This window comes from Sardina pilchardus, chromosome 7 (genome assembly GCF_963854185.1).
Source record: "Sardina pilchardus chromosome 7, fSarPil1.1, whole genome shotgun sequence".
NCBI lineage: Eukaryota > Metazoa > Chordata > Actinopteri > Clupeiformes > Clupeidae > Sardina > Sardina pilchardus.
In genome coordinates, this window is record NC_085000.1 from 15,963,125 (window position 1) to 15,990,280 (window position 27,156).

The window sequence follows — 27,156 nt, forward strand, 5'->3', positions numbered from 1 at the left end:
TACTGAATGTGCTCCTTTGTGGCGGCGGTAGTTTATCTTCTCGTTCTATGGCTGTCTGTATCTTTTGGGGTTAGGTGTGTGTGTGTGTGTGTGTGTGTGTGTGTGTGTGTGTGTGTGTGTGTGTGTGTGTATGTGTGTGTGTGTGTATGTGTGTGTCTGTGTGTGTGTGTGTGTGTGTGTGTGTGCCTGTGGTGTGTGCGGGGGGGGGGGGGGCATGATCACTAACAATCTGGTCCTCTGGCCAGTCTCCCTCCCCCTGGTTAGAGATGACCGCCTCAGTCTCAGACAGATTTAATGCAGCACGCACGCGAAAAATCAATAATTCACACAGGAGGCCGGCCTTTGCTCAGCCATCCATACCAGACTGTAATACCCTCACTGTTCTCTCTCTCTCTCTCTCTCTGCCCTTGGCCTTTCTCTCACTCTATCTTTCTCCTCTAACTTCTCTCCAATGTTTCTTTTCCAAAGCCTCTGTAAACACAGCATCTCAGGGGGAAGTCTAGCAAGTGAGACATTCCTCACACACTGGAGGCCAGCTCTGTTGAAAACACAGGCCTCTGCTGCAGAGAGAAGCGCCCAGAGAAAGCACACACACACACACACACACAGAGACAGACACACACACACACACACACACAGAGAGACACACACAGAGACACACACGCACACACACACACACACACACACACACACACACACACACACACACACACACACACACACACACACACACACACACACACACACACACACACACACACACACACACACACACACACACACACACACACACACACACACACACACACACACACACACACACACACACACTGCTCCTCACACCAGGAGGACACCAGCTATGCCAAGAATTCCCTCCCCACCAGGGGAAGGCCGGGCGGGCGGGCAGCGCAACAACAAAGGCTCCACCCCAAGCCGCGGGCACTCAGCCGGTCACTGAACAGATAGCCAGCTGTGCCAACCAGACTGGCACCTCCACTAGCCAGTGTGCCCCCCCCCCTCCTGTGTTCCTAAAGCCAGTGGCCACAACGCACAAAAGCGTGACAGACATTTAGTGGCATGTCAGTGGCCGAGCCTTCGAGCCGGGGATTATCGCTCGAGTAATCTACCTGACCTGTCCACTGCAGCTCTGTCCACTGTTCTTACTGGCTGTAGCACATTCCCAATAGCAGTGTCACAAAGTGAATTTATGTACTGTTTTACCACAATGACATTTACACAGAGGAGTCAACGATTCGCTGCCTGCCAAAGGCAGACAGCTCAAGCAAGGACAAGGCTTTGAATATATTACCCTGCCCACCCCCCCCCACACCACCACCTCCAGCCGTGCTCTTGGTTCAGACACAAAGCTCCACTATGAGCTCTCTATCTCAAACACACACACACACACACACACCCACATACACACATAAATACATACAGAGAAAGAGAGAGAGAGAAACACCATTGTTCTTCAATGAAAGACCCCCCCCTCTCTCTCTCTCTCTCTCTCTCTCTCTCTCTCTCCCTCTCTCTCTCTCCAGGTCTCCCTGTATGCCCTCGCCCAGCCCAGTGGTATCCTGGTAGCCCTCACCTCTCTGGCCTTGTCCATCTCCGTCTGGAGGACCTGCTTGGCCACCTCCAGGTCCTGCAGCTGGACCCTCAGCTCCTCGTTCTCCTGCTCCAGCCGGGTCCTCTTCTTCTCCACCGACTCCAGCTCGTTGTGCAGGCGGATGGAGACATCTTTGGCCACCTGAAGAAGACAGAAAAAATAGATCCTCAGAAAAGCAGGAGAGGAACAAGGTGGAGCATTGGGATAGCATGCTGTCTGTGTTGGCCATAACTGTCCATTCATTTCAAAGTCTTTTTTTTTCTTTTCTTTCAATCAAAGAATCAATTTGTTGGTTATTACAGAACATCATATCTGGAAATGATATAATTTAACTGCACAATAGTTGAGCTAAATGTGTTGAGCTACTCAAGAGGAATCCATCCCTGGGCATCCAGTAGTCCTGGGTGGTATTTCTGAGTATAACAGTGAAGTGTGGAGGTTCACAGTCTTGATATTGTCTTTCGCTAAATGGATTATGGCTCCACAGAGGTCTTTAATTGGGCAGGTTTATGGGGCTATGATTTATCCACCCCTGTGAGGCTCAGAGATTATTAAAGTGCTTTGAAACTGAAACCAGATCCAGATTTAAGGAGGGCTGTTAATGTGTGGGGCAAAATGCAATCACTCTTTGATTTTTCCTATTAAACAGCCTAATCATATTGCTTTCTGATGGTATTTGTATAGTGTTGTGTTGACATTTGGGATAGGGGTACCAATATGTATGCAAAGGATAGTGAACTATGTCAGGGATGCTGAGCTTTGCCATCCGACTATCTATATTGATGTTTTATATTGATGAGAATATGTGCCGCGGCGTTAGCTTCCCAAACGCTTCATACTACTGATATTACTCAACCTGTCACTCTTCAGTCAGTCATCAGACACATTTCATTCAGACGGAGATTGGGGGAAGGGAGGAAGGGGGTGGAGAACGAATCTCCCTCTTTCTCTCTCCCTCTTTCTCTCTCTGCACTTCTCTCTCCCTCTTTCTCTCTCTCTCTCCCTTTCTCTCTCTGCCCTTCTCTCTCCCTCTTTCTCTCTCCCTCTTTCTCTCTCTGCCCTCTCTCTCCCTCTTTCTCTCTCTGCTCTTTCTCTCCCTCTTTCTCTCTCTCCCTTCATTGGTGAATGGATGCCAGGGTGCAGCTGAGCTCCTAAATGCCTCTCTGTAGACGGCTAGTCTGACTGGCCCTTGTACAGCACGCTCTAATTCAGACCCATTCTCCTTCTCTGTCTTTCTCTCATGGCAGCCAGCGGCCCCCGAGGGAGTCCTGTGAACGCTTATCACTGAGCTATCCCAACACGCGCACACACAGGCCACGCTTTAATGAGACACAAACAATGTTCAATTTATAATTACATGACAAATAAAAATCACTTCAGTGTGTACTCCATGAACTCCCTATTTTTCTATCATTAGGCTACTGTCTCTTTCTTCTTCCCCTCCCCCTCTGTATCTCTCCTCCCTCCCCCTTCTCTATCGCTCTTCCTCTCCCTCTCTCCCTCTCTCCCTGTCGGTCTCTCTCTCCTCGGGTCAGACGTGGGAAGACAGCTCTCCCGGTCGAATCAATGCTCACTTTCATTAGCGGTCTGAGGCCGCTGTGCTGTGTCCAGGCTGTGTTCTTCACCTATGTGCCGATGCTTTATTGTGATGAGGCCCCGGCTCAGCCTGACAATCCCCTTTGTTAATGCAGCTCTAAAAGTGCCTGTTAAGGCAGATGAATGGGCAACTATTTCTGGGAGCTCTGCGAATCCTCCTCACCCTCCTCCTCCTCCTCCTCCTCCTCTTCCTGCTGCTGCTGCCTGCCAGTCTAACACCCCGGCCTGGTGTGTTCACATGCGGCAGACCCCTAAAGCGATTAGCTTTGATATGCAAAGGAGAAACACCTAAAGGCGTTTTTCATAGAGTGTGAGGCTGTCAGTCAACCAGACGGGCAATCCTGGAAAGGTGCGTCGTTATGAAGTCAGTTTTAAAGCGCGGCAAAGCTAAGTGTGTACGTGTGTGTGTGTGCGTGTGTGTGAGAGAGAGCTTGAGGTCAGATATTGGTTTCCATAAACAACCCCCCTCCCTTCTCCCAACGCCCATCTCCCGCCATGTACACTGCTGGCACCATTTGACAAACAACAGAAGTCAAAGGGAAGCATTTAACCATCAAAGGGCCTTTTTCATGTGTGTCTCTGTGTGTGTGTGTGTGTGTGTGTGTACACATATACCTAATTGTTTTCCTATGTGTATGTTTGATTGCAGTTGTCCTTATCAGACATCATTTGCATGGTTGAGTGTGTGCAAGAGTACTTTAGGGTTCAAGGGTGCATTCTGTGTACTTTTAGGTTAGCGTGTGTGTGCTCACGCGTGCTCATGTGTGTGTGTGTGTGTGTGTGTGTGTGTGAGAGAGAGAGAGGCAGAGAGAGAGAGAGAGAGAGAAGAAAGGAAGGAAGAAAAAGGATCTCTTGTGTCTCTTGTGTGGGTGCGCGTGTGTGCATGGGTGTGTGTGTGTGTGTATGTGTGTGTGTGTGTGTCTGTGTGTGTGTGTGTGTGTGTGTGTGTGTGTGTGTGTGTGTGTGTGTGTGTGTGTGTGTGTGTGTTCCTCCTCTGACCTGGCTTGTCAGTGCTCCCACAGCTGCCTGCTGCCCCAACTGCCGTTTTTAACGACTTCCCTGCTGATTTTATCTGCCCTCTTTCCGTAAAATGGCACTGGGCTCTAACAGGTCTCCCATCTTCCCACACCTCGGCACAGGCTGCTCCCGCTAAGACCTCGCCGCTCCGCAGATAACCCCGCAACACAGAGCGCTTTTCATTAAGAAATGAGCTGCAGGCCAGTTAGGGACCCTGGGTAAAATATGGCACGCTCCCGTCTGGCTCTTCGCTAAGCATGGCTTCCCTGCCTCTCTCGTTGAGCTCCTTCGTTCTGCCTTCTGCTTCATTATCTTAAGGATGCCTGGGAGCTAATTCACAGCAAACCGTTTTCTCTCGGTTAATGATGCTAAGTGTTTGAAATTGGACACAATTGTTTATTCCCCAGCCCTTTCGGTGGGTCTCTCAAAAACAGCACCAGTGCTAGCAGTGGTAGTAAGATAATGTTCATAGGAATGCCGGCAGACTGCTGCTGTTCCCACTGTTCTACCTAATAAGGCAGTCTGGTGTGCTTTCCAGAGAGGGCTCTTTTGTCCTAGTAAATGGTTGTTTCTAATCTGCATACTGCAATCTACTGCAGGGATAGAGAGGGGAGAGAGCAAGAGAGGACTGGCTCTGCTTGTTGTTTTTCAGAGGTCTCACTACATTCTAGAACCAGACCTGGAGGCTTGAATAATTCCTCCTTTCTTAACCACAGGGAATTCAGTTCAACTGATGTTTGGATGGTGAGATATCCACACACACACACACACACACACACACACACACACACACACATACACACACACACACACAAAACAGCCCACAAGCCCTGCTACACTTTTTATCTCTCTCTCTCTCTATGTCTTCCTCTCTCCCTTCCTCCATCTCTCTATCTCTGTCTTCCTCTCTCCCTTCCTCCATCTCTCTATCTCTGTGTCTAATATATTCTCTCAACTCAGACCCTTCTGCTCAGCTGTTGCTGTATGAGGGCACATGGACCCCACACACTCACATGGGCACAGAGGTCTCCAGCACACACACACACACACACACACACACACACACACACACACACACACACACACACACACACACACACCCCATCACCGTCTCCTGTCGTCCCCCAAGACCCAGATGTGCTTTTTATGGGCAATGAAAATGAGGACAGTGCAATTCAGGGCAGCAAACGGCACAAGGATCCCAGTCAGCCCATCAGCTCTCATCCCCAATCCAGTCAGGAGGTGGAGAGAGACTGTGACACTAGAAAATACACAGTGTTGATTTGTTAATCTCCAGTGCTTTGGCAAAACTGTATCTAAACAGCCATGCAAATAAGGCAACCTCAAACTAAACTGAGTTGAGAGAAGGAAAGAGAGAGCTAGAGAGAGAGAGAGAGAGAGATAGAGAGAGAGAGAGAAAGAAGGCGAGGGGGAGAGACAGGGAGGGGGAGAGGGAGAAGGAGGGGGGAGATTCTGTGACACAGGATGCAACAAGACATGGGAACCACGACTGGCTGACTCAGAGAAACTAAAACACTGTTATCAGCCCCACCACAGGGCAAGCATATCTGACCTCCACAGGCTTCTTAATTGGACAACAACCACAGCCATACTGTACATACCAATTTATCCACTCAATAGAGCAACAAAAAGAGAGCCTATAAAAGCAAAAGAAAAAGACATTCTTGTTGATGAGTTTACAAGCGTGTCAAACAACTCAAGCGATCTGTACAATTTTATCCTATGATAAAGTGATAAAGCAGTTGGGGCGGGCGACTATGGTCGTCGTGTCATCTCTGCTGAGACGACCACTGTCTCCAAAGCAAGTCCGAGGCAGACAGCTCTGGAATGAGAGCGCCGTGCTTGGTTAACCTCAATGCGAGGAGTTAAAAGCCCCGCTCCACTTCCTCCACAGCCGCTCTGTCACGGCAGACCCCAGTGGTGCGACTGGGAGAGGGGAGGCCAGTGAAATCTGACCCCCTTCTACTGGTAGCTTTGGATAAACAATTGGCCGAGTGTTTCGGAGGCTCCTGCTCCCCAGCTACACAATCTGACTGGACTTCTTTATTCTGGAGGAAGTGAATGTTTTTTTTTAAACGCTCCTCTTACTGGCCAGTGTCAGTGTGACTAACTGACCCACTGCCTAAATCACTTAGTGATGGGTTACAGCTGAGAATTCAATATATGCAAAGAGCAGCCTGTCTTACCCTAAAGAAATCGTAGTCTATTAAGAAGAAGGGTAGCCCATTTTAGCAGCCTGAAGAGTTAGCTTGGCAGTATGGAGGCCAAATTTGAGCCTTTTGGAAAACAGGCCGTATTTCTTCTCCTCTGTCTGACCCTGCGCTCCCTCCCCCGTCTGATACTGTACACAGATCGGCCATCTTTGCGGCGAGATGCAGCAGGCCGTGGCTCTAGGGGGATGACATCATCGAGTTCCCTCTCGAGCACCGCGGGGAGACACGAGAAAGACCCCATTGTGTACCGAGGGCTGTTTGAACACTCTGACAAAACTTTGCAAATTCATGACCTGCAACCATACTCTTGAAGCGACCGAGCTGAATGCGCCAGTGTTTAGAGGGTCCCCCTGTCTGAAGGAGAAACTGACTAGTTTCTTTGTCAGTGTGTGTGTGTGTGTGTGTGTGTGTGTGTGTGTGTGTGTGTGTGTGTGTGTGTGTGTGTGTGTGTGTGTGTGTGTGTTACTGAAAGCTGACATGCTGAGGTGTAAATTCTGAACTTTTGTCCTCATTCTCCTCTCCTTTGCTCCACTTTTCGAGATGATCTCATGTTGATCTCATCCAACCACCAGGAAAGCAGCATCAAATGAAGATGATGTCAGTGTGTGGTGCTTGTATGTCAGGCTCCAGAAACTATGCAAAACTATGCAAAGCACAACGCAGGAAGCAGAATGGACTGTGAAAACAGAAACGCCACTGTGTACGAAAGCATACCATGCTTGTCCTCCTTCATAAAACACTCTGTTCAGCAATATCCAGCAATCAAACACACATACACACACACACAGGAGCTTAGGACAGCGGCTAAAACACACAGACACACAATATAATAAAAACAAATTAGGCCTTTTCAACTCGCACTCTTTGTGGCTCATTTCATTTCATCGAACTACAGGTACGCTACCCGATCTGGTAAAGTTACACAGTGTGGTTATAATAGCCAATAGTGGCCCGCGACGTGAATGCAGAAGTTGATGAACCACTGAAACGATTTTGGAAACATTCAATTTAAGGTACGCAAAACTCTTTAGTGTTGCTTTAAAGTAGTCTCACTCTAAAAACACTCTGTTCTCTCACTTCTCTCTCCCTTCCTCTCTCACAAAAATTTCTCTCTTCTCTCTTTCTCTCTCACAAAAACTTGGTTCTCTCCCTTCTCTCTCCCTTCCTCTCTCACAAACACTCTGTTCTCTCTCTCTCTTCCTCTCTCACCTTGACGTCCTGCTCCAGGGTGCGGATGAGTTCTCCGTCCACTTGTCCGGTCTGGGCCACACGCAGGCTGCGGCGCTCGGCCTTGCGCAGGCGGTACTGCAGGATGCGGCAGGTCTTGTTGGCCTGGTCCAGCTGCTGCCGCAGGTCCTGCAGCTGGTACACGTCCTCCTCCATGTACATGTCCCGCATCTCCAGCATCTCCGAACGCAGCTCCTCGATCTCGTCCTGCACGCAACGCCACACAGCAAACACACACACACACACACACACAGGTTAATTTGAGACCAACACACACATGCACAACACACACATGTTCTGCATCTCCAAGCGCAGCTCCCCAATCTCGTCCTGCACGCAACACCACAGAGCAAACACACACACACACACACAGGTTAATTTGAGACCAACACACACATGCATGCACACACACACACATACACTGTGCGAAACACTTGAAATGTGTTAAAGTCACATGGGACCACGCATGAGCAATGTGTGTGTACTCTGTCAAGTATTTTATTGCTAACAAATGTGGCAATGTGATTCTCACCAGGGAATCTAGATAGATTTCTATTGCAACAATGAGAGCCTTCAAAATGACATATCAGTTGGCATGCTACCTTTCCTTGACATCATCCTATTAAAGATCCCTGACTCAAGACAAGAGAGCTTGCCAGACAAACACAACAGCACAAACACAGGCAGTGAGTACAGCTGTCTCAGGAGATCCTCCAAGGGTGGAGCTAACAAGCCCAAGCAATTTGACTTAACAAAATGAATTATGTTCACAAATTCCTTCACCGCTAGCAAAGAACCCAAACACACAGACTCCATCGTCCACAAACACAAATGTAAAAGTAACTGTACTCCATAGGTAATGGTATGGAGAATGGATCGGTAGTTAGTCTATTTTCTCCAGCACGTTATGAGACTACCTCGAAAACTGTAACTAGTTTCAGTTCTCAGTCTAAAGCAGCACGTGTGTGTTAGAACAGGTGAAAGTGGAGGTACACAAAGATGCTGTTATTGGTAGCCTAATGAGTCTATTGTACTAAGCATCGACAGCAAATGACAACTTCATTTCACCATGCTGCCATCTCTGAACTTAACAATTATGACACAGAAAACCTGAACATAAATGTTAGGACTTGGAGGCTGTAATTAATTATTGCTAAACCCATCACTTTTGTTCCTAAAGGTTCAGCAGCAGATTGTAATTATGTATAATTCGTCGTTGGCATTGACACATTCTTGCTGAGACAAGCTAACACTCATCACTTATTTTAATTATAGCACTAACATGCTTGACTAAAGAATAAAATGAAAAGTCAATAAAAGGCAAATGAGGGCGATTTCATCTGAATTGTGCTGTCACTAGCACTGTCCTAAGCGGCTGACCTCAAGTGAGGCTAATCTTGATGTTTCGTGAGGTTTGAGCCATCCTGTCACTCAGTGACTACAAAATGCACAAAACCTGGAACTGGCAATTGACATCTTCATTATATCGAAGGTTTTCAGGGATTATGCCAAGCATACATAATATTAGGGGAGGCATCATTTGAAATCCGACCAACCTTGCAGAACAGTCGTAGTAAAACGCCGAATTAAGTATTTATAAATTCGACGGGGATAAGACATGTGTAAATATAACCTCTACCTCGCTGTCTAAAAAATGCGGTGGGCTACCGCGTGCTGTCACTGTTCCCGCGAATGTGGGTCACCCACTGCAGAGAGCGTCACGTGCTGCGCGCGCGTATAAACAATGGAGTGGCGAGGTGGGCGCGGGTGCGCTGGACTGCAGCAGCATCTGCACAGCACGAGGAGACCCGGCAAAACAGCTGCATTATTTAGGGGAGCGTGCAGAAGAGAAGGCAAGGACGTATAGGTCCGCGTAAACCGTGACCTGGTTTTATCTAGTATTGTAGCGTTGATTGATCAAATATTCCCAAAGGCAGCTAATGTTATTACCATCTGAATGGCTAATATTTAAGGGCCTGCATGACGCGGTAACAGCTTTTCCCGCTCACTATTAATTCTTAAATCTAAGAGTAGGCTATCTGGCTTATATTCCAATAGCGTTGAAAATATACACACCCCACGCTGAGATATGGGCAGATATATCCTAGTTAATGAGTAATTATCAGTGACTGGATTATCTTATGCTGTTAATAGGCTACCAGAACATGACCAACAGCTTTGGATAAACTGCTTGCCATGCTGTTACATTTCATGTGGAAGAGAAACCTAACGATGGCATCAACCATATATTCCGAATAATCACAGATGTCATTACTAGGAGGACCACCTATGGTGAGATAGATAACTGGCCTTTATGGCACGTGCCAATTTTATATTGTCTTATTCTTAATACAAAGCAATTAGTCAAAGCACTTAGCTACGCCTATAGTAATCCACATTTTATGGGAGGAGCGCAAAGGAAAAACAGTCGCCTCCCGCCAGGAGCTGTTCTATTCATACCAGTCTGTCTCACAGAAAATCAATAAGTTAAATTTAAAAACACATTCCTGAAAATAAACACCTCTACTTATATCAGGTAATCACTCACTCATCATACGGTATCTTAATAAAAACATATTATGAAAAGTCTCATTTATATATTTGACAGAAGATAACATAAACAAGAAGGCATGAACGGGTTATTAAAACAGACAAATGTGTGTCAAGTTGTAGGCATACATGGAAAGGATTGCGTTAATATTTATCAGGTGAAAACAGTGTTATTGTAACCTTGTATGGCTATCTAAATGGAAGGGGCTGTCAGTTCAAACATTTAATTTCACATGTGTGCCAGCAGGCGTAATAGCCACGGATCAAAACACTGTTCATGTTCTACTATCCTTACTTTTAAGTAGTCGTTTTCGGAACGCAATTCTTCGATTTCTCGGACAAATTCCTCATGAGTGCCATCCATGAACTCTTCTGTCAGGTCAGAAAATGCTAGTGATGTACTAGCTAGCATACGGCTGTCGAAGGAGGTGACAGACCTCTCTTCACCGGGAGAGATGCTGCCTTCCCCGGTCTCCACGCCAATGGAGAGACGGTCCTTTTCCACCGGTGTCTTGGCACCATCTCCCCGGCCAAGTTTCCCAGGCCGCCCCAAAATGAGGTCCTTTCCAGATTTCTCGTTGTCTGTGGCCCCACATCGACTACTGGATTCCGTGTCACTGCTCAATGCATCAGTGGAAAGTTTATTTTCCTCCGAAGCGCAGTCCGAGAGCTCGGAGCTGCTATCTGTGGGGGAAAGCTTTCCAGGGACGCAACCCGAATCTTTGCTCAGGTCGTCTGAGGCGTTACTGGCATCCGAAATTTTCCTTCGACCGACCTTAGCAGATTTGCCGCCGCTCTTCGGAGCGCTAGCAACGGATAGCATGGATTTCCCCGGCACTTTCCCTTTCTCCGACTTCATGTCTTTACCACTCGCCGGGCTGCGTCTAGATACCCGGCTCCCTATGTGTATGGAACCTGGTTTCACACTAAGCGTTGGCGTACCGATACCTCCCCTGATTTTAGTGAGGGACCAGCCGGGAACATCCTTCGGTCTAGCCGGAGAAGGAGCCCGATTGACTTTCTTTTTCTCGTTCACTTGTAGCGGCTGCACCACCGGCTGCTGCTCGAACTGGTGCGGCTTGAGGGTCTGCGACTGCCCACTGTCGCCGCTCTCGTTCCCGCTTTCCATCTTGTGCCTAAGCCTCTTTTCCTTAGGCGAGACCAAATGAGAGGGCGAACTGGTATCAACCTTTGTCTTTGTCATTCATTCCGCTTTAGAAACAATTTAAAAAAGAAACGGAAAGCCTCTCGCAAGAAAAGAAGTTAGGCGTAGCCTGTTGTGTAGAACGGCATACGACGAATGCGAATGGCTATGCTGCAAAGATGGATTGAAAGACAAAAACAACCACACAGACAGTATTCCTGTAGAGCTCAGAGTTGGTTCTTCATCAAAGCAATGTCTCAATCCCTGCAGTTTCCAGAAACGCCGTGTGCTCCTCCCGCCTAGGTCGTCTGCTCATTCGCGACTGAAATCAGACTGCTCGTTGGGAAGACTGTATTTTTTACTCCGCCCAGATAGCGGCTCTCTGCTGTCTGTGTGACGAATTGATGTCTGGAAGCCCCAGCATTACTCGTAGACCTCTACCGCCACCACCACCACCACCGTGGATCCAACACTCCTATCAGAAAACTACGCTGAATTTATTTGAATGCTGTCATTTACTTATGGAATGACATATTCTGCTGTCTGAAAACCAGACATGATTTAATGTATCTTTCCACGTGCATATTTCTAAAACTAACATCTCATCATCACACTAATGTAACCAATATATTTTGGGGGGTTTGTTGAAACTATCTGGGCTGTTTTCCTTTGATTCCATTGATCATGTCCAATATCAGTCTGTTGCGCACTGGTGCGAGTATCAGCCATGTCTGGTCAATGGAACAGTGGCCACTGAATAATTAAGGTGGAATTCGGGTGACACCATGGGTGCTTAGCATAGGCCTATGACCCGTAATTATATACTAACGATTGGCTAATTCACAGGCCTCTCATCACGCTCCTTACTCAAGGCTCTACTCATTGGCTAATTATGGAACGCGACCGAGGCAAGTGCATCGGCATCTTCCCGTGCCATGAGAAGCAAAAGGGTAACACAATTAAATATTATGAAGTTCCTGTCGAGGGACTACGTAGAGTGGGTCCAGAGCCGTTTGCAGTGTTTAATTGGCTTGACTCGTGTCCTAGGGAATGCGTAACACACGCAATATAGTTGTGCGCTTTTGAGGTAGCAGATCATCGGAGAGTTTAAGAGAGATTTTACGCAAGGGAGATAGATATTACAAGACCATTAAGGGACCATTAAGGGACCAAGTGAATGTCATTCCCACATCTCTAAATCTTTGGCATAGAGAATATTGGGATTCCATCAGTAACAGCTCATAATTGACCAAGCCATTGAGAGCAACTGTTATACTTCTATTCCATGGGGGCAGTGTAACTAACTCCTATCCAAGAGGCCCTTTACCCTGTGAATGACAGTAATCACTGATCTTCTGGAATGGTGTGGGTAGATTGTCCTAAATGCCTTGATGCAACAAAGGTCATCAGAGAGCAAGCTGATCTTGAAACAACTGAGTGTGTTGTTGCTGGGTAGGGTAATTAGCCATGCCACTGCTCTTTGTCCTTAAAAAATAAGGATATATCTAACCCCTCCTCACTTGCATCTGTCATTGGCAACACCCTGTGGAATCTGCCTTGACCTGTCTCTGCCCCACTGTTCAATCTAAAGAGATACAGACATGGAGAGGCAGTGGCAACCAAGCAGATGTGGATGGGGACTGCTAGACATGTACTAATGAATGCAATCAGGCCTAGCCTCTCTTGGGCCTCTTGTGTGTAGCTGTGCTTGGTGATGACCTACACAACAACACCCACAAAGGCCCCCTGAGCATTCACTGTTCCGACGACAAGTGCTTGTTTGTTGGCCTGGCTGGCAGAGATCTTGCATGCCATGTGTGCGGAAGCGTTATGGACAAATGACTCTAATGCAATTACTTCAAATAGTTTACATGAGCTGGGCTTCAATTTTGCTATGGAAACCTCTCTAAGGGAACATCGCAATTACAGAATAGTGAATGTGATTAGGTTTATTACAAAGGCATACAACTCTCAAGGGCATAGATCTGCAACAGAAAAATCATTAAAATCAAAAAGCATGAAGCACAGAAGCTGTTATGAGTAGCTGTGCCTGGTGTTGCACTACACAACACCCCCACAAAGACCAATGAAAAAAATGTGCATAGGTAGGTAAGTGGTGTCGAGAATGTTTTTCCCCCTTTTGATCTAGACTCTGTCCCTCTCATTTTTTGACTGTCCTGTATTGGACTTGAAATATGTTGGACTCTTTTGACTGGTCTGGAGTAGTCCTGGTCTTGACAAAGGTGGTCTATAGCTCCTACAGCTTTGACGTTCACACAACATCCACTCAGATGCCATGTGATTATAAGGAGTAGTAATATTATTGAACTGATATTTGATGAAAGATATCTATACATTCATAATTCATTTCTTGAATTTCCCCTTGGGGATCAATAAAGTATCTATCTATCTATCTATCTATTTATCTACCTATACAAATTGTTTATGCACCAAAGAGCCAAAACTCAGCACCAAGCTGTAAGAGGCATCGCAGACTCTCATGTTGTATCTATTGAAATAGTTCAGGCTGCGCTTATCCTGCTCTCTTGGCCTGCATCACAGTGATGCCATAACCGATAGGGGATCCCCTACTCAGAATGGTAGGCGACACTCCCATAGACCTCCATAACCAATAGGTGATCCCCCACTGTTTTCCAATGAGGCGGCCATAGCGACTATGACCATAATAGTGGTCTCGATTACTGAGAATGTTTTCCAGTTTATGCCATTGTATATTTACTCATTTGGCTGATTCATACACACAGTGTGTGTGTGTGTACACACACACACACACACACACACTGTGTTGTACATTGTGTCTTATTTATACTATGTGCTACTGTATATGTCCATGTTGTATCTTCATGGAAAATGGACATATGGGCATTAAAACAAAATGGAAATACTTATGTCTTTAGGTATTTTAGGTAAATATTAAACTATGATATTCCCTATCTTTGACCCCCAAAATATATAATTCCCTGACTGCATGTCTGGATTGGAATAGACGTCAATGAAATTCCATGGTATCCAGAAATTCCATGACCCGTGGGAACCCTGTGTCAATGTGATTATTTATCACATTTTTAATTTAGAATAAACCACACAGATTTGATCAGTTGGATATTGCAGGTTAACATAGTTTATCTTTGTCTATACTGATACAAATGTTATGTTTTGGACTTGGGTCCAATTCAATGAAATGCTGGCAAAGCTCTCTAGCCCCATCTACTGGTCAAAGGGGGCTACAAGTGCAACAAGTCACAGAGTAGACTACCAATGAACTCCTTAAGTGTTAAAGGGACAGGACAAAACAACATTCTACTCCATTCAAAACCAATGGCATAATTTACTGTAATTACCAGCATATTGAAATGTGTGTCAGTTTGTTGCTAAACCTCTAAAAAAAAAAAGAGAACCACGAGAACCATGATTACAAAGCAACATTGAAAATGGCATCAATTACCTTGTGGCGTGGAACTACAAACAGTCAAACCAATGCAGTGGTAAGACACTGGCAAGAAGCTGGCACAGATCTGACATGCCTTGTATGCAGGAGCGCTGGACAACAGACTATAATGCAGTTACTTCAAATCGTTTACATGAGCTAGGCTACGATTTTTACAGAACACAGTACACCATGTCAGAAAATCTTCCTCTCGGAAAGAATACCACAATTACAGATCAGGGAATGCCATTCTGTTTAATACAAAACTGGAGAACTCTCAAGGGCATATATGTGTAACAGAAACAACACAGGCATTAAGCTCAGCAGCAAACTAAGCAGCTTAGACATCTGGACACTTTAAACAGACTCAAGTGTTAAACATACAAAACAAATAAAACCTCTTACTAAAATGTAGCGATTAAAACAAATATAAAAGTGCCGCTTTCTTTTTTTATGCTTCCTGATTAAACCAAAAAATTACAAAAAAAAGAGAAGGTAACAAGTAAACAACAGGCAAACTTGTTCACTGCTCTACTCCATCCTTTGATATGTACAGTAAGGAGTAGGCCATCTCTACTAGTGCATGAGATCACAGTTTATGATCATATGAGTGTGCCGAGCGTAAGGGGTGTGTGTGGTGGTGACTCGGAGAGGTAGTCGGCCAGGCCCCTCTTCACCAGAGAGTTGTGCACCAGAGTGCCGTCTGGGCTGTAGAGGTAGGCAACAGTCTCCTCACCTGCCGACTGGAAGCACATGCACATTTTCAATTTAATTTCACTTATAGAGCGCCAAAACATTACACGTCTCATGTGAGTAACACCCGTGAGTAACAGGGGCGAGGAAAAACTCCCTAGAATTGGAGATACATATAGGAAGAAACCTCGGACGGATCCACGACTCAAGGGCCCAACCCATCTGCCTAGGGTCAGTTACAGTACAGTAAATTTGGACATTTGGATCATTACAAGCACCTTAGCAGGTCAATCAGTCTGGCCACATAAAATACACAATACAGACATGAGTACATACACATGTAAGGATGGGCATCGTTAAGATATTATCGATATCGATGCCATTATCGAGTCTGCTTATCGATGCGATTCCTTATCGATTCCCATATCGATTCCTGTACCATCTACAGAACATACAGTATGGCTTTGAGAGTTGTTGGCTTTGAATGTATTGAATGCTTTTATATTTCTAAAAAGTAAACATTTCTAAAACAAAGCTTCGTATTGTAGCCTAATCACACTTAGTCGTGTGTTCTAAAAGAGTGGCTTAAACAAACACATCATGGTTTACATTTTAGGTCAAATTGAGTAAAATTGTAGCTACTCATCAAAAACGCTCAAAAATTGGTGGGCTGCAATGCCAGGGCCATTTCTGATCTCAATGATTCAACAGGTGTTTTTAATTCGTCTCTCCATGGGATCATGAAAAGCGTTCATTTGTTGTGTGTAGCCGAATAAGCATTAAGTTGAACCTATGAAAAATACTGATTTTGAAAACAACAAAACCGCAATTGAGTTTAGGCTTCTTATTACACAGCTCCGTGCTGCAGAAAGTTATACCGATTTAATTTAATATGCCGTAGCCTATAGCCGACGTGGTGCGCCTTATGTAAAATCTTGCATTAGATAAGGCGATTGCAGCAGCAATTTCATCATAGGCTACGGCTACCACAATTTTGTCAACTGTAATGTCAATATACAGTGAAACAAAGCCTGTCAAACAAGTGCGTAAATGTAATATGCCTAATGAATCTTTGAAGTCCAAATGAAAGAAAATGTTGCTGCTGTTGCTAAGATCTGTTACAATAAATCGTGACTTAAGCATAACAGACAACGGAGTTTTGAGGCTCTAGGCTATAACGTGTGCAATGAAAATAAAGTGTGTTGCATTCCATAATTCTTTTCAAAGACTAGGATTAGGCAGTCTCTGCAGTTTCCATGAAATCCAAGTCGTTAGTTGTTTCAAATAACATTGCTTCTAGCCATAGACAGCGTTTAGCCCACGTATCCACTGTGAAGTTTCACGCGCAGGGACGCACGCACATTGAGTGCTCACAGGTTGCACCGATGGCACCAAATTAGAAAGTATAATTTCCTGACTGGGGAAACTTTTAGTTTATTTTTCTCGCTGATATAGACGGTTCACTTAATTTAAAGGCAATTGATGACATAGCCTAATGCCCTGCTAGCACTGGGATGTTCGTAGCCTACCTTGAAAGCTAGCCAGCTGAGCTGACGTTCACAAAGTTCAGCTGTTCTGTCCTTCTTCTCTATGTGATTTCTAGTTGTCCATGCAGAAACTCCCTCGGGTAGCCAGTTAACTTCGTGCATATTCTCTTTCAGAGTTTAATCCAGGTTTGATGTAAAATAATTTGAATAGCCATTTATAAAACACGTAGTAAAACACATAATGTTGTTGTCAACAACGTTGTCATTTTTGCCAAACGAAAAAAAAAATAGGCTACTTACAGCTAGCAATAATGTTTTGATATAAGTCTAAGCCTGCCGTTTTGCAAACTGTCAAATACAGTGCACTCCTGGTATTTAATGCCATGGATGTTGTTTAAGTGCTTGAGCATGACAGAACAGAACGTTCAGAATCGTTAAGGGAATCGTTAACGTGTGGACTTGTACGATTCCGATGGATCGGAACGTTCGGAACCGGTTCCAAACCGGAACCTGGAACCGATTCCCAAGCCTATACACATGTGCAATACACATGGGACAGAAGGCTCACATTTCAACATGTCTAAGTAAAGTAGCCTTGCCTTATACAGCATCTACTTTGTTTATTTAGAGTCATTTTAGATGTTTTTCTATCTAATGCTGACCTTTTTATCCCTCTTGGGCTCACAAGTAAATCTGAATATACTGTAGCTGTTTGTAAACTGAGTGAATGTGTGTTGGATAGGGATGTAATGATGCACAGTAAATTGGCTAAAAAATCAATACACGTGTGAAAATGACAATTGGTTGAGAAGAATAAAAAAATGGATCGCAATGCAACTACGCTGTCTAAAGATGATTGCTAAGCTCTTATCATCTAAATAGAGAAGTATTTTCCCACACTTAAAAGGGCCTGTGTCCCATGGAGGAAAAATATCACTTCGAGTTTGAAACCCATTCAGCTACTTTGTTTACAATATTTCCAGGCCTCAAGCAGTGCTGCTGACAGCTGAAGCAGCTGAGCAAGAGACAGAACGCGGTTGAAAGAGCTGTTGGAGCCTAATGTAGCTCAATGCTAACAGCACTTAGGCTATAATACAGTATCTGCATAATGTCTGCAGTCATGTAGCTCAATACTAACAGCACTTAGGCTATAATATCTGCATAATGTGTGCAGGCATGAATAAATAATCAGAAACACAGTATTCGTGAACTTAAAATCGTAAATCCTATCGATTGTAAATCCTATCGAATTGTGAGTTGAGTGTATCGTTACATCCCTAGTGTAGGAGTTTTGCTCCGGACATTTGAATCGAATAGAGGAGACTTACTGCTATCAGGGCTCGATAGACGCCTTTCTGCTGCAACAGATTCATCATTTCCAGCAGCGCCTTCACACTCCACTCAGGGGCGTAAGGGAGGCGCTTGCTCTCGGAGCAGAAACGGGGCGGCTGAAAACCAGCCAGACGTACACACACCGCCTGACGAGGGAAATCAAGCAGGCACTCTGGGAGAGAGCGCAGCCTGCAAGAACACACGCATACGCACACGCACACGCACACACACACACACACACGGTTAAAGGACTGTAAAACAATCCTGTTTTATTTGGGTGTATGTGCAAAAGGTGTATGTACATCTGCATGTTTGATAATTCTCACTTTTGTATGGGCAGAGTGTATGTACATCTGCATGTTTGATAATTCTCACTTTTGTATGGGCAAAGTATCTATCTATAATCTATAATCTATCTATAATGCTCACTTTTGTATGGGCAAAGAGTCGTCTGAGCCAAAGTCCACGTGTCTTATGAGCATCTTTATCTCAGGGCTGATGGACACGAAGCCGGTCAGCTCCGCTCTGTAGAATACGCCGTCACTGTACTCAGCCAGACATGGCCCTCCTTAAAAAAACAAAAACAAAAATGCAGTGAAACCAACATACAGACACATCCCTAAAGTAATATTTACCCGTTGAAGTTTCAGTGACAGTCCCCCAGAAAAGCAAAACAGCTGTGCTGTATGTATGTATGTTAGGTCTAAAGAGAAGCGCTAGTAAGAGATTCTAGTAGCTCCCTTGCTAGCACACTCGCCTCCTAATCTGAGGTGCTGCAAGTTGCGGTTCAATTAGCAAATAAAGTGAAACCAACAAGACGCATCCCCAAAGTAGCACATTTAATAGTCCAAGTTTCAGTGCAGTGGGTTGTAGTAGTGATGCAGGCGTATGTTTCATTATGTGTGTGTGTACGTGCGTACCAATGGGGAAGTCAGTGAGGGGAGACAGCGAGCTCATATCCGCATTGACACACTCCAGCACCTCCTCCAGAGAGACATCGTTATCCTCCTCGTGGATCACCTTCAGGTAGACCTGGAACCACACACACACACACACACACACACACACTCAAACGTACATTTCTGGTTGTCACTTCTGTATGGCACTAAGGGTGTCACAACTTTTTTCATAATAGTAAACGTGACTGATCGTTATGTATCGGTAGCGTGCTGATGCTAACATCACTGCTAGCGCTAGCTGTTGGCAGTGGCTATTTCTATATCTCTGAATGATTATCATGAGCAGGCATTGCCTTTTTGTATTCTTATACAACTGTACACAACTTATGTGTCACTTTGGAACAGTTCTCATTTTTGGTGAAGTACTTCCAAACAAAGGAATGTCCAGCCAGTTTAGCATCTAGCCATTTTGTCCATGACTAGATGACTGTGGCTTACAGCACCGACTAGTGATTTTAATAGTCGACTAGTTGACTATTTGAAGAAACCTCTGTATAGTGACTGTATAGTACAGTAGTGAAGGGGAGGACAAGCAGAGGTTGGCAAAGCTGTTTCATCACTTTTGGGGATATCTAGACAATGACATTATGTACCTTGTTGGGAGTGCACAGATGTTTGATTTTCACAGGGCAGCGCTTGCCGATTTTGGGGAGACGATGATCAGCGTAAGTCCCCAACAACGGAGGGTGATCCAGCAGGCCCTATGGAACACACACACACACACACACACACACACACACACACACACACACACGAAAATGAGATGACGCTGGACATATGCAATATGCTGCAACACACTTAGCTATGTTCACCCTACATCTGCATATTTGTCCATATATCTATACTATAACTGTTGCATTACTATGCTTACATTTTTATTGTCCATATTTATTGCTGGTCACTAGACTTTAACCTTGCACTGTTGCACTGTTGGACTTATTTGCACTACCACCTTGACACACACCTCATACTGGATCACAATCCTCAGTACATTCATGCACATCTTTATCTTTAGTATAATTTACCGTTCTTTGTAGTCATGTTGGTTTGACTACTGATGCGTTGATTTGGTTTTTTTTATCATTCTGCATTGTAGTGAATGTTGTGTGTGGTGTCTTAAGCTGCTGGGACCTTGAATTTCCCCTTGGGGATCAATAAAGTACCTATCAGTATCTATCCTACCTTAGTGTCCAAGTTCCAGTCATCGAGATCAACAAGAGGAGTAACAGCCTGCTCCTATACACACACACACACACACACACACACACACACACACACACACACACACACAAACACAAACACCAAGCACACACACAATTTCAATATTTGTTGCTAAATTACAGTTGTTATATGACTGTTGTAACTAATAACTATGGATGGATGCACATTTTGACAGGGTCCCACCACTGTGCATACCTCAAAGTCCACAGCAGAGAGGTTAATGCAGGTGGGTTGATGGTGAGCCAGGACTCTGCTCAGGGGCATACCATCCAGGAAGATCTCGATGGGAGTGCACTCCAGCGGCTCTGTGGGCAACTCCTGAAGGACAGCAGGGCAAGAGAGTGTTTGTGTGAGCATTTGTGCTTGTTTAGTCATTACAAAAGCAGGAAACACATTTACACATGTGTGATGTTTGCAACTATTTGTTAGTGCTGTAGTAGGGCTGGGCGATATATCGATATTTTAGATATATCGATATTTATAAAAATGAGATATGGAATTAGACCATATCATATATACCGATATAGTTCAAATTTGCGCTTTGATTGCTCCAGGCAAGCCGCTGGCCGGAGCTCTATGCGCTGCTCCCCGCACCCGCGCCCGCCCCTCGTCTTTCTGACACAGAGCGGGGTTGCACACAGCACCTAAGTTGTGTCCCTTAAGTATCAACCATAAGGCTTATGTGAGGAATTTATTTAAGGGTGTTGCACAAAATGTCTTAAATGGTATCCTTAGGTAAGGAAATTCGATAAATTATTTAGATTTTCATTTGCATTGAAAGGGATTTTCTGGCACGACAAATTCCAGTTCCCACGGAGATTGTTCGTTTGCTAATATGTGCATGCTTTTCTGAGGGTGAAATGCGGGACTGACTGTCCAAAATAATATCAAGATGTGAGCATATATTCTATATATATATAGTCTATAAAATGGTATAGCGAATAACACGACAAATCTGACTATAAACTTTGACCAGTTTGACGGCCGACACAGCCAAACACGGCGCACCGTTAATTTCACGATGTTATACATACTGTACATCTAATGTACCTATCAGTAGCTAATGTTAGCGATAAATAACTCAACATGTACGTTCAACATATGCAACTAACTAGCTTGCTAATAATTTATGCAATTAGAAAGCAATCCATCAAACACAATAGCCTAAAAGCTTAATGATCTATAATCTTACCGTGCTAATTTTCGGTGACATTAATCCATTCATCAAGTAAATCCTGAGACATGAATTGAAGTATACTAGCTAGCTAGTTAGATATTATCCTCTGGCTGTCATCCAAAGAGCAAGACCATTTGTGCACCAAAAATGTTTTGTTACATGTTGCCTGGTCCTGGTGAACCAAACCAAAGCTCATAATGGTAGGCTATCAGTTAGGACGACTTGAGCAAGCTATGTTACCACTATAGGCCTAAATAAACGACATAACTTCTGATAGGCCTATTTGATTGAAGAGTAATATTAGCAGAAGATTTATTTATTTTCAATTGTTAAAAGTGGTTAATTAACTACATTTATCAGCATTGACTCAGATAATAATATGGGTTTTCCTTTAGGCTGCTGGACATTTGTGCAACGGTTTGAGGGATTTCTTAAGATAATAAGGAGAAAACTCAAATACATGAGGGAAAATGTTAAGGAGAATACTTAGGTGTTTGTGTAACTGATCTTATGTTAAGGGGGCCTTTTAAGGGTGCTTTGTTCTAACAGCTACTTTGCGGGAAAAATATCGGGATATATATCGTATATCGATATTCAGCCTAAATATATCGGGATATGACTTTTGGTCCATATGGCCCAGCCCTATGCTGTAGTAGCCTGGGTGTTCCCATGCTGCCATGCGCGCGATTTCATTCACGCTGCTAAGGCAGTCTGGAAACTACCGCCCTAATTATTGACTGAGATAGGGCACCAATCACAGAACAGGGGGGAAAGCAAGACGATGATGAGCTATGCACAGACGCATTTGATAGACATCCGTGGCGCCCAATGAACGGATTTGAGCATTTTTTCAAATACGGGAAAATGAACGTTTGGTTGCCAGACCACATCTCGTACGGAGAAGTGGCAGGCGCTAGCCAGGCTAGAGCTGTAGATGAACTACATGTGAATTATACAGTAATTTCCCGCATATAAGCCGCATTGTGTGTAAGCTGCAGGACAGTGTTTTATGCAAGTTAAAAAGAAACCAGACCATATTAACTGCCCCCTTGTATTAACCTCATAGCTGAAGAAATTTTGCAAAATCAATGTATAAGCCGCGGCTAATAGTCGGGAAATTACGGGTAGGTGTCCCTGACTCCCTGAACACCTTCACTTTACATGTTTCTCCCCGTTTGTGTGTTTATACCCATGTGTTGATTCATGTACTGTATACTGTTACCATAATCTGTACATCGACACGTCTGCCGAGCACAGTTTCCTTCATCAGGGCAACAGCATCATGGTGCCAGTCCTTTCCCACCTGCACAGACAAACAGAACCATACACAACCATAGCTTGGCTACGTGACTTTGGTTAAACGTTAAAATAAAATAAATCATAATATCATCATGATGTGACTGGACTTTAGCCAGACACAAGATGGGTTTCTATTCAGCTCATTTGCATGTGAAGCCGAATTCACAAATGTGGCTGAAGAAAGGCAAATCTGCATGTGTTTCCATGCACTGTGAACTAAAGATGGACATTCACCTGATCAAGGGAAGAGTTCTGAGCAACTGTGAGATCAAAACGTAAGCTCACCAGGATTTACAGAAACATATTGGAAGCAATGCAACAAACGCAAATAAACTGTATCCATTTGCTTTAATCGCGTTGTACCTGTGCCAATCGGGAGCTTATCAACCCCCCTCTCGCAAACCAAATAAATGTTTATGCATATTAGAAGACTATATGATATGAGAAGTTTACACATTTCCAGTCAGAATTTCTTATTCAAACGGTCCAAAAGCGTATCAACAACTTGAATGGAAACGCAGTTGGAGATTTGTCACAAGCACACACAAGCACAAAACCCACCGGCTTGCCCTTGTGGAGGCGAAGGGGCAGACACAGCTGGGGCACGTCATCACACACCACCATGGGGTATACATGACATGCCGGAATGTTCTCCACCTGACCCTGATCCACATACTGCACCTGTGACACACATAGTGAGGGTGAGACAATGACAATATACACTCATACCACATCACACCGCTCCCTGGACACCAGATCAAGGTTTGCCAACTGCTCAAGATGTGTATGTGGGCTCCTAGTGTGTGTGTGTGTGTGCTCCTAGTCTGAGCTCACTGCTCCTTGAGTGTGTGTGTATAGGTGTACACGACCCCCAGTTGGGTTAAATGCAGAGGACAAATTTCCTTCAGGTCTAATGAAGTAACTTGAATTAACTTTAACTTAACACAGATGTCCATGACCTGCTTATTACAATGCTGTTTGGAAAAATGACCACTAGTGTCACCAATCGGACGACAAAGCGCGTGGTAGTGATACACAGGTCATCCCGTCAGAAAACTAAGATGTCTTCCACCATGACCTCGTCGGATGTTCCTTCGGGAGATGAGGTGTGTTAGTTTAGCTAATGTTATGATATAATGTTGTGAATAAATGCACTTACCTCCGCTGTGCGTAATATGCATTTATTTCTATGAACCGAATGCAGTGACGTCCATTAGCCCTGACATACCCAGTTTAAGACACTGACCACACTGGATTTTCCCATGAATATAAAAGAGCTCTTATTCTTATTTGTTACAAGGGCCACAGGGGTTCTTGTAAAACAAGGAATTATCATGGCTACTCAGTGATATGGATGCAATCATGTTATTTTAGGCAAAACATTTGCAATTTGCGGGTCGAGTTCGGTTTGGGTTAATGTTTAATGCATATTTTGCTGGGTCCAGTGTGGTGGGGCGGACCGGATATCCCAATGGGTCGAGTAGGTGCAGGCCAAACCCCTGACACACGCATCATCACTACCGCAAGTCCCTTCTCACCGTCCTGGTCACACATACCTTGACCTGCCCTCCGCTAAACTCCACTAGTAGACCTCGATGCCACAGCATGTCCGTGCCCTTGATGATGCAGCCTTTGACCATGCGCCAGTTCTGGTGATTCAGCACTGGTGTGGCTTTGATGTGCTGCTGCAGACGCTTCTTCAGACGCTCAAACTCCTCCTCTACAAACACAAGAAAGCAACAGTGTATGAAAAGAAGAGGAATGCCGGTGCAACGCAGATGTCTTCTTTTGTATTCATTTAAAAGGTGCAAAACATTGACTAATGTTTCGATGTTACAAGCGTCTTCATCAGAGTCCTGGCAATAGCAATAGTGTAGTACTTGAACGTTCTTGGAAATTAATGCATACTCGGCAAATAAGTGACAATGGGAGACATCGTGGAACACACACTGTTTCTATTACAAAATTAGTAATACTATTTGTTTTTGTATCTATAACCGAATATACACAGCCAATGGGTCTGCTTGTGAGGTCACACATAAAAGGACTCTATTACCAACACACACACACACACACACACACACACACACACACACACACACACACACACACACACACACACACACACACACACACACACACACACACACACACACACACACACACACACACACACACACACACACACACACACACACACACACACACACACCTGCTTGTGTAGTCATGCCGTAGATGACCCCATCGTCCCCGACGGCGGTGATGCTCATGCGCGTGTGGCCGAGGTGCACGGGCGGTTCCGGAGGAGGGTAGGCGTTGGTGCTCGGGGGAATCTCGCAGGTGAGGTCGTCTGTGCTGCTGTTCAGCTCCTCTGGGAGAGGCACTGGCTCGTCACTGGTCACCTCCAGCGCTGGGAGAGCCTCAACCGGCTTTGGCTCCAAGACCTCTCCGAAATTTACCTCCCTTTGGAATTGAAACACACAGACACATGGATGGGAATACTTCATTAAGGCAGATTAAGCAAGTGCATAACTTCTATCCTTCCAAACTATAGTAGCGGATTTTGATGCTTCAACCGGTTTTGGCTCCAAGACCTCTCCAAAATTGACCTCCCTTTGGAATTACATTACATTACATTTGGCTGACGCTTTTTAACCAAATAACTAACTAACAACATGGACCAAAGCGACTTACAACAATTCACACACATAAACAAATGGATGGGAATACTTCAATATGGCAGATTAAGCAAGTGCACAACTTCTATCCTTCCAAACTATTGTAGCGGATTCTGATGATTTCAACGACAGACAGAAGAGTCCATTTTCCCCAGTAGCACTAGGAGCAGTTGTAGGTATCTACTGCAAATGAATATCTACACATCTTCTTGTTAATCATCACGGCAAGGCAAGCTTACATTAGACATCAGTCCAGGGTGATGAAGCCATATACTGTATATATACTGTATCTGTTAAATTTACCACAAACATAAACACAGACATAAGCACAGTATGTACATACACAGACCTGGATTTCCTCTTGGGTAGCACCAGGCCTTCGCTGATCAGGTAGTCACACATAAACAAATGGATGGGAATACTACAGGCAGATTAAGGTAGCGGACAACTTCTATCCTTCCTAATTATAGTAGCTGATTTTGATGATTTCAACAACAGACATTTTCCCCAGTAGCACTAGGAGCAGTTGTAGGTATCTACTGCAAATGAATATCTACACGCTTACATTAGACATCAGTCCAGGGTGATGAAGCCATATACCAGGGGTAGGCAATTAAGTTTAGCCTCGGGCCAGATATTTTTCAAGCCATTACATAGCGGGCCACAAGTTCACAACCAAAACAATGGCTAATTTAATTAATTAATATCGGAGGAGGTAAACATGATAGGCGCTCTTGAAATGTCAGAGCAGAGACATTCAAGCAGGCTGATGTAGGTTAACACTAGAAGCGCCGCGCCGCTCTGACCCACTTATACCTAGAAGCGCCGCGCCCCGGTCATTTGACCGCTTTGACGACCTACTAGAAGCGCCGTGCTGTTGTGAACTACTTAAAGTGCGGCGAGGCGGTCAAATGACCGCTGAGTCCTTAGACTGGGAGGCTGTTACTTACACATAATGATCGCTAGATGGCGCTTCGTGCACGAATCAAATCGTTTGGTCATAAATTCAGTTTGCACTAAGCCATGTCATTCGTGTCAGACCGTGTTGTTGATAGTCTGTGGTTGTTTGTTTCATTATGACATACAGCACGTTTGAGTTATCTGTTCATGTATTTGTGTTGATTTGTGTTGTTTGAGTGAGAAAACTTTGGAAGAGCTCTTGAACAAACCTTAAGCAAACTTGACTTTCAACTAAAATGCTCTAAAAGTGAATGTGGCTAGTTCTAATTCACTCCCCAAATTCACTTCTACTCATTTAATAGGTAGCCTATATGTTCGCGCTGCCGAAAATGATCGGACCTGGTCACCTGGAACAAAGAGAACAGTCTGGTTTCAATTACACAGTAGCCAGGATTTCATGCCGCATTTTTAGTCTAGTCGTAATTTCTTGAACCCAGAAATGTTGAGTACCCTAAAGTTTTATTGCAGAAATGTCATCTATAGGCCTAATAGATAGAATTTAACTTGGTTGCCTAAAGTTGCACT

The 27,156-nt window shown here is 44.6% G+C and overlaps 2 protein-coding genes across 4 annotated transcripts in view; both read right to left on the minus strand.

Moving 5' to 3' along the window:
- mtcl2 (microtubule crosslinking factor 2) overlaps window positions 1–11,747 on the minus strand; it is a 55,738-nt gene extending 43,991 nt beyond the window's left edge. For all 3 annotated transcript variants that reach the window (XM_062540892.1, XM_062540891.1, XM_062540889.1), the window contains exons 1-3: window positions 10,529–11,747; window positions 7,666–7,890; window positions 1,592–1,750 (exon numbers count right to left, since the gene is read on the minus strand). In XM_062540892.1, the coding sequence (XP_062396876.1) occupies window positions 1,592–1,750; window positions 7,666–7,890; window positions 10,529–11,437 (1,293 nt within the window). In that variant the 5' untranslated portion in view covers window positions 11,438–11,747. The remainder of the gene's footprint in view (window positions 1–1,591; window positions 1,751–7,665; window positions 7,891–10,528) is intronic.
- A 3,314-nt stretch (window positions 11,748–15,061) lies between these two features.
- The window catches only part of rnf17 (ring finger protein 17), a 51,268-nt gene continuing 39,173 nt past the window's right edge, over window positions 15,062–27,156 (minus strand). The window contains exons 26-36 of the mRNA XM_062540893.1: window positions 25,206–25,456; window positions 24,550–24,713; window positions 23,555–23,674; window positions 22,917–22,997; window positions 20,713–20,835; window positions 20,479–20,532; window positions 19,890–19,997; window positions 19,258–19,369; window positions 18,767–18,905; window positions 18,334–18,526; window positions 15,062–15,568 (exon numbers count right to left, since the gene is read on the minus strand). Of these exons, the coding sequence (XP_062396877.1) occupies window positions 15,428–15,568; window positions 18,334–18,526; window positions 18,767–18,905; window positions 19,258–19,369; window positions 19,890–19,997; window positions 20,479–20,532; window positions 20,713–20,835; window positions 22,917–22,997; window positions 23,555–23,674; window positions 24,550–24,713; window positions 25,206–25,456 (1,486 nt within the window). The 3' untranslated portion in view covers window positions 15,062–15,427. The remainder of the gene's footprint in view (window positions 15,569–18,333; window positions 18,527–18,766; window positions 18,906–19,257; window positions 19,370–19,889; window positions 19,998–20,478; window positions 20,533–20,712; window positions 20,836–22,916; window positions 22,998–23,554; window positions 23,675–24,549; window positions 24,714–25,205; window positions 25,457–27,156) is intronic.